The following is an 8,212-nucleotide window of genomic DNA, read 5'->3' on the forward strand; positions in this document are numbered from 1 at the left end:
CTACTCGAGAAGCTGAGACAAGAGAATCACTAGAGCCCAAAAGTTTGAGGTTGCTATGAGCTGTGAACTCACAGCACTCTACTAGGGGCAACAAAGTGAGACTCTGTCTCAAAACAAAAGAAAAAAAAAGCTTCTGAAAGCAGACAAGTAGAAGGGAGGAAAAGGTCAAGCCAATCCCAATAATACTGCTGCAAAAATCCTAAACAAAATTCATGTCTCAAATCTAATGATGTATATAAAAAAGAAATACCAAGTTCAGTTTATTATAAAAATACAATGTAGAGCCAACATCAGAAACTCTATTAATGTAACTAATACCACTTTAGAAATAATTTGCTATCATCTAGAAACCTGAGAATGTGCATGCCCTGTGACCCAGCAACTCTGCTCCTAAGGGGATACCGCAGAAGACTTGTACAAGATGGTTTGAGGCAGCACTGTCTACAAAGCCAAAAATGAAATACAGCAAACAAGAATGGAGAAACAAACTGTAGTAAAAACATCCCTACAATACATACTACAATGTAGTATATTCCTAGACCATGCAGTACACTCCTACGATGGCAGAGCACAAAGTGATAAAAATGAATGAACCATGACACACACAGAGAAATGGCTGAATCTCAAACATATATGTGCTGTATAGAACATCTAATGACAACAGCAAGTTCAGAAGAATATAAACACATGACTTCATAAAAGCCACCAACATGTGGAAGTAAAAAAATGTCTATAAATAACAGACGCAGATCTGTGTAAAACTACAAAGAAAAACACGTGTTTACCCACATAACTGAGGGTAAAGCTTCCCTGAATTGTAAAGAAGCCCACAGAGGGTTCAGGGTTACGGAAACCTGCTTAACCTAGGTGTCAGGCACATAAATAGTTTTCAAACTATTCTTTAAAATGTATATGTAGATTGTATACACAGACACATACACTTTTTTATAAAAATATTTTCTAATTTAAAAAATATTTTCAGAGTTTTCAAACTATTCTTTAAAATGTGTATGTAGATTGTATACACACACACAAACACTTTTTTATAAAAATATTTTCTAATTTAAAAAATATTTCCAGGACTATGGATTTTACTATGAATTATTCCCCAATTGCAGCTCATGAAATAAGCAGAAATATTTTCTCCAAACAGTTTTCTTCTTAAGAAACATGATAAACATTCTCATTTATTCACCCACTTACCTATTTATTGGGTAATTACTATATGTCAAGTAATATTATTTGGGCACCAGAGAGAGAAGTAACAGACAGGACTTCCCCTGTCCTCATCATCTTAGTAAGAAAGATAGATACTATATAAAAATACATACAGATAAATATACAAATACAACTAAGTGCTACCACAAAAAAGTAGAGTGCTGTGAGACAGTACAAGGAGACTTATATTGAGTTGGGGGTTTGAAGATGGCCTCTCTCAGGACGTTTGGCTCCTGATTTGAATTAGCCTAGTGCTAAAAAAATGACATCATCAGAGAACTGTGAACACTGAGTGGGCAAAGATTTAAAGAAATTGTTTGTAGGTGTGATAATGGCATTGAACTTATTTAAAATAAAATTCTCACATCTCTTAATGCTGTGGGCCCCAGCCCTAAGGACCAGGCAGCGCAGTGGGAGTCCAGCGGGAGGCGGGAGCTGCTTCTGCAGTCACAGCCCCGCCCATCACTGGCCTCAAGGCCAGAGCTCCACCCCCTGCCAGATCAGCAGCAGCTCTGGACTCTCCTAGGAGGAGAACGTGGAGTGATCTAGGTTGTGTGCTCTGGACTCTCCTAGGAGGGGCGCGTGGAGTGATCTAGGTTGTGTGCTCTGGACTCTCCTAGGAGGGGCGCGTGGAGTGATCTAGGTTGTGTGCTCTGGCTTCTCCTAGGAGGGGCGCGTGGAGTGATCTGGGTTGTGTGCTCCTATGAGACTCTATGCCTGATGACCTGAGTTGGAGATATAACATATCTGAACTATCCCCGCTACTCCCCCCAGTCCACAGAAAAATTGTCATCCATTTGGCACCAGATCCCTGGTGCCAAAAAGTTGGGGACTGCCTAGTTAGAGAGATAGAACCAAGTAATAAAGAGATTACAAATGCAATATATTATCTGGGACTTAATAAATCCATGTCATGAGGGGGGCGGGGGCGCTGAAGGGGAGAACAAGATAAGCCAAGTTGTTAATAATCACTGATCCTGGAAAAATACACACATGGCATTTACCATCATAGTCTCTCTACTTTCGTATTCTTTTGAATTTTACTGGAATATAAAGGAACAGAGGGAGAAAGGGAGGCAAGGAGGATCTCTAGATAGATAAGTATGTACAGAAAATGTTCTGGCAGGATAGATTTTAAAATGTTCAAGTGGGTATCTTAGGCTAATGTAATCATAATTTTTAGAAAGTGTTACAAATTTATCATCTTTGGGTGGGAAGATTACTGGTAATTTTTAGTCTCTTTTGCTTAGCTATGCATTCTAATTGTTCCTGCAATAAGCAAATCAGAATGTTGATTCAAAACCTGTTTAAAAAGACATAACAAAAACTGCCAAAACCCAAATAACCTCTCCCATTACATAGAGGTTGATGTGTCAAGCCACATTTCTTAACTATTTCTGGGTCACAGCTTACAATGGACTGAATGTCTGTGTTCTCCCCAAATTCACAGGTTGAAACCATTATCCCTACCGTGATGGGATTTGAAGGTGAGGCCTCTGAGAGGTGATTAGGTCTTGAGGTGGGGCCTCATGATGGGATCAGTGGCCTCATAAAAACAGACATGAGTCTGCTCCCTCTGTCTCTGCCCAGAGAGAACCCAGCCAGAGGGTGTCCTCACCCAAACTGCACCCTGCTCACACCCCATCCTGTGGGGGGCAGGCTGGCTGAATTCTTCCCGGGCCTTCCGACTCAGGGAGATTGCCCAGGCAGAGCAATGTCTCGGGGACTATCCCCGCATGGGGATTCAGCAGGGCAGGTGGGCTAAGACCTTTAGATTCTTGATCAATAGTTTAAATTAGGGAAGTGAAGAGAGCTCAAAGGGACAAAACCTATTTCCCCCTTCTCTTCTCCCTGTCTTCGTTATCTGCTGTTTCAGATGTCCCATTGCCTGACGGCCCTGCTTACCCAACTGCTGCCCTTCACCCAGCCTTCCTGGGGGCCTTGAGCTCCACTTTCTTTATCCTTAACTGCGTTCATTCCTGCATCTTTACTCGGTTGCTGTGCTCAACAGAAGACCCCTGGGAAGCCCGACTGCCCCTCAGGCTCTCAGACACTAAGCTGGTGTCAAGTCTCCTGTTTCCTTTGGCGTGTCTCCCATGTTGGCCACCATCCCAGGCTGGGGGTCCCTGAGAACTCCGACATCATCTCAGATGTACAGCTTCCAGAACTTTGAGAAATAAATTTCAGTTGTCTAAGCCAATCATTACGATACTGTGTTGAAGCAGATTCACCAGACTAAGATACAGGCCTTTTGCAGAATCTGATAAAAGTTATTTCCTTTCCAGAAAAATGCATAATTTTTCATAAAATGTCAAGACCCTGCGAGCCCTAATGAGCCTATAGGTTTTCTATATTGTTAGTAGTTATAATAATTAATAGCTGACATCTACTGCACACTTGCTCAATATTCTGCAAGTGTTAATTCACTTAATCCTCCCAGCGTCCCTAGGAGATGGACGTTCTTATCACCCTCATTTTATGATGAGGAGAGTGAGGACAGAGAAGAGGAATGATATGCACTGGGGCACTGGGCCCCACAGCCACTGAACAGAAGGGCCACATACAAACTTGGACAGCCTGTCTCCACAGGTGGGCTCTTAACTAGAAAAATGCGAGGCCACCTATGGAGTTTAAACTAAATATACCAAGAAAATATAACATCCTGAACTACGCTCTGAAGAACATGTCTTCAAATTCAATTAACATTAAGTGCCTACCATGTAACAGACACATCCAAATACGTAAGCCCAACCCTGAAACAGCACCGTGACCTGCCCAAGGAGCCAGCTAACTGCTGTAAAAATAAGAGTCGAAGGTGTCTTCTAAATTCAAGTTCAACATAACTACAACTGATTCCCTCTAATTGTGGTGAGTCTGTTTTAAGCCACATGTGACCTCATCATGACCAAAATCTTTTCAAGAGAACCAGTCAAGGTCCAATTCAATAGTTCAATTGGTGAACCTATTGATTTGATCATAGTGCAAAGCAATTCAGCACCGAAGGAGAGTTTCCTTCATTACTCTGCTTCCGTTCACGGAAACATCCTGGATGGATACACATTTCCAGAAGTTTCATAAATGGGCCTGCCCACACACGCTGGAGGCAACTGCGAGGTGGGTAAGACCACGCTGCACTCACATGCAACAAAGCCTGTATAAAATGCAGGCGTAACCTGCGTGAGAGTCCAGTACTTACAGTTTCACAGTTCAAGCATCGAGTCTCATTGGTGAGCGTTCCCTGAAAAATCTCGTGAACCCAGGTGAGTTCTGGTTTATTATTCTCCGCAGTTTCGTTCATGTTGCCGTTTTTTAATTTTCCATTTTGCTTTTCCTGTTTTTTCTCTTCCTGCAGGATGTCCGCAATAGTGTTTAACAAATAATTCAAAAACTCATGAGCATCCTGCTGCATGTAGTTATCAAAGAGATCTGCAAAGGAGAAGGCCGTTACTTCAGTCTCTGGGTCTGGAGAAGCAGAGGAACACACTTAGTTTCACACGCCGCACTTGAGTAAAGTTTATGCTGAACAAATGGACAGGTGTGGAATACAAATATATTCACTTCTACTATGCATCCTCAGTAAGTTCCAGAAGAATCTTTGTTTCCATTTTCTGCCACCTACAAAGAACTAAATTTCCCCTATCTTGCTAAAATCATTATGTTTACAAAAAACTACCAAAATTTGTATTTGTTCTACAGAAGATCAGAAATTGCCTGATAAGTTATCTGATAAAATATCAATTTTTAATATCAAGTAACCACCAGTGATCAATTATTCATTGGGTAGCTTATCCACAGCAACTGGGGGTCTCTTCTCAGAGATCACAGTAAGCCCTTGCCAGCCTGCGAGCAGCTCAAATGAAACACAGATGGGAGATGAGGAGCACGTGTGAGCAGGTGTCTATCTGACAGTGTTCTGAAACCAAACACACGGACTCCAGAGCCTGCTGCTGTTCCCTGCCATGAGGAGAAACATCGGAGACGAGCGCGGCTGTGAGACCTCATGACTAGCCATGCTCAGGACTAGACCCAGAGTGCTCTGCTCCACTCTCTACCCAACTTTAACAACTTCTAAAGATAGCAATCAAACAGGACTTTTGAAGATAAACATCTGATTCACTGTGCAAGTCGGGTGGAGCGAGGCTGAATCTGGGACACATACTACTTGCCATAATCAAATATTTTTTATAGTCATAACAATTACCAACACGAGACTTCTGGAATACGCACCTTGTTTCTACCACCACTCCCGCAAAAAAGATGGAAAGCCAAAAATAGTGGGGTACTTTTTATCCTATCAAGCTATCAATCTGATATCCTTTCATTATCTTAGGTAAATAAAAATCAGAGGTATTATTAAGAGTAGAGGCTCTGATGCATTTACTTTAGTCACTTATGACAAGTTTATAAAACAGCACACAGTTTATTTAATTACTGCACCAATCTACTTTCTCCAATGAGTGTCCCACTCAGAAGGTGGTCTCGGACTCTTTTCTTTCTTACAATGATCCCACCCAGAATGCAGCAAATAAAAAGATCATTATAAAATGGGATGACAGATCTGCATTCTAAAATAGTTACTGCCCAGTTTTATGTGTACTGAGTAGAGAAGAAATAACATTCTTTCCAAATGATACTTGAGGAGTTGATCATACTTATTTCCCTTAAAAAAAAACAAACAAACAAACCCCTCTGGCTTTTCTGGGTACACAGACGCGTCAATTCTCCTTATTTTGGAGCAGAGCCTCACACACGTCACCTGGCACGTCACTCACCGTTCTCTTTTCTCAGTCTCGAAATGAACTTCTTTGGCGGGATGACGCCGACCTTCTTCTTCTGCGTGGCGATACTGTGGAAGAGGTCCGCCAGGCACGTCAGCAGGTTCTCCTTCTTCTTTTGCTGGGCCTTGTACGCCAGCACGTTCTCCCGGAACGGCCGGCAGAAGTACAACGCCTGAAGCACGGAGTTACAGTAGCATGTGTTTCCAAACTGCCAAAGGACAACAGGGATGCTTCAAGTCACCTTCTGAGGATGAGCCACCTCTGGGACGTGGTGAGGGTAAAAAGGCCATCTGCTGTGAACTGGCCCCGATGTCCCCACAACCGAATCCAGCATGCCAGGACAGAAAACCAGTTAACCAAAGACCAGTGACTGTCAGAATCAACAGGGAAATGAATTAAAATGTCCACAACTCTAGTGCTTCTCTAGCACACAGACGTCTCTAAAAGGATAAGAAACACTCTGCCTTGATAACAGTCTATTGAGACCTTCTGGTGCTTATAGAGAGAGGAAAAGGCTATAGAATGTAAAGAGCCACAAAAACAGCTGCCACCTTCACAACACATCAAAACTCCCAAGACAGGGAAATGAAAAGTCCAAACCCAGGAGACATCCAGCACCTGGGAACTACGTGCTCAGCTCCAACAGTCTGAACTGAATGGGGCCTGGTTTCCAGGTTCTCTGACAAGATTCCAGGGCCCCTACCCTCTAGCTCAGACCCCACTTCCTCACTTACCCCAGAGCAACAGAGGCAAGAAGTTGCCTCCTCAGTTCCCCTCCCGGCTGTCCACCCTCAGACTTCTAATTTGCCCCTGGACATTATTTCTCTCAGGGAGGCAACTGTTCCAGCACAACTCACCGGAGCTCCCAGCCTCCTGCTGCTCGGCTGGGCCCACACAGCAACCCCTGACGTGTCTCACAAAGCACGGACCCTGAGTTTATGATTAGAGAGGGAAAGGGTCTCCCTGGCTTTCAACAGACTGGAAGAACAGCTCTGTGGGAAAACACAGCTGGGACTATCATTTTAGAATTTTTCAGACACAGCAAAATGAAAAGGAGAAAATTCTAAGGAAATAACAAGATTAACAAGATAGATTACAAAATGCAATGGAAGATTAAAATAGAACTCCTTCTCAGAACGGGCTGTTGACTGGTGTGGCGTTTACCTGGGAGCAGAACGACACTCTGCCACACTCACCGTGACGTTTCCACGTATGCCAAGACAGAAGCCTGCCTAGTTTTACATTTTAATCTACTTTGACACAATTATGTAACAGGAGACAAACCTCTTTTTACAGAGAAGCTAGGACTTTCATAAATTATCATTCAAAGGGAACACAAATGAAGCTATTAATATAGATCTCACAATTCTTCACAAACGAGAAAACAGCCTTAATTATTTATTTCTTCCTAATCTACTTCTGTGTTTCCTTAGCAAGGGAAGAATTCCCATTGAACAACTATCTTCACAGAGCTCGGTAGAGACCTGCGCATAATGGCTGAAAAGTCTGTATTAAAATTGGAAGTCGGTGCTTCACCAGCACGATGCCCTACATTCCAGTACCTTAACTTTCCTCCTTCTGTTCTTTCTCTTCTACTCAGTATCTCACCTTGACCCAGACACCCTTCAAATGAGTGGCCCTGATCCAGCAGACAAGTCCTGGGAAAGAAAAGGATCTAACGTTTTCTGAGTGTCCACGTGTGCCTCACCCTCATGCCAGGGTCTTAACCAGGAGCTCTCACTTACCCTTCATTATAATGGCAGAAACCATTAGGAGCCCATTTTGCAGATGAAGAAATGAAGACTCAGGGATGGCAAGCAACTGGCCCACAATTGCACCCCAGGGAGCAGCACAGACAGAAAGTCAACCTGCGCCCATACTACCCTGAAGCCAGTGCTCTCCTCATTACGTCACAGGCAGCATTTACTTGCAGAAAATATTTTTAGCTTTCCCAGGAGAAATTACCACTTATCACATCTGGACACTGACAGACTACGCTCAGAGCCAATGTCCAGAAAAGCCAGTATTTATGAGTTAATACACGGTGTCACTTAGAACCTCCACCCCCAAGAGAAGGAAGCCCCTGAGGCTGGGGGTGCACTGCCCTGCCACCTACCCCACTCACCAAGGGAGCAGATGCCGCTGGGTCCAGCCTCGCACAAGGCGGCTGTGCTGAGCACAAGCTCAGTGAGGCCAAATTATTCTTTCTTTTTTTT

At 43.3% G+C, this 8,212-nt stretch overlaps 1 protein-coding gene across 1 annotated transcript in view; it reads right to left on the reverse strand.

The window, feature by feature from the left end:
- The window catches only part of USP46 (ubiquitin specific peptidase 46), a 63,286-nt gene that overhangs the window by 28,263 nt on the left and 26,811 nt on the right, over positions 1-8,212 (reverse strand). The window contains exons 3-4 of the mRNA XM_003794598.3: positions 5,991-6,204; positions 4,415-4,644 (exon numbers count right to left, since the gene is read on the reverse strand). Of these exons, the coding sequence (XP_003794646.1) occupies positions 4,415-4,644; positions 5,991-6,204 (444 nt within the window). The remainder of the gene's footprint in view (positions 1-4,414; positions 4,645-5,990; positions 6,205-8,212) is intronic.

Source organism: Otolemur garnettii, unplaced genomic scaffold (genome assembly GCF_000181295.1).
Source record: "Otolemur garnettii isolate 467f Iridium unplaced genomic scaffold, OtoGar3 scaffold00083, whole genome shotgun sequence".
NCBI classification, from domain to species: domain Eukaryota; kingdom Metazoa; phylum Chordata; class Mammalia; order Primates; family Galagidae; genus Otolemur; species Otolemur garnettii.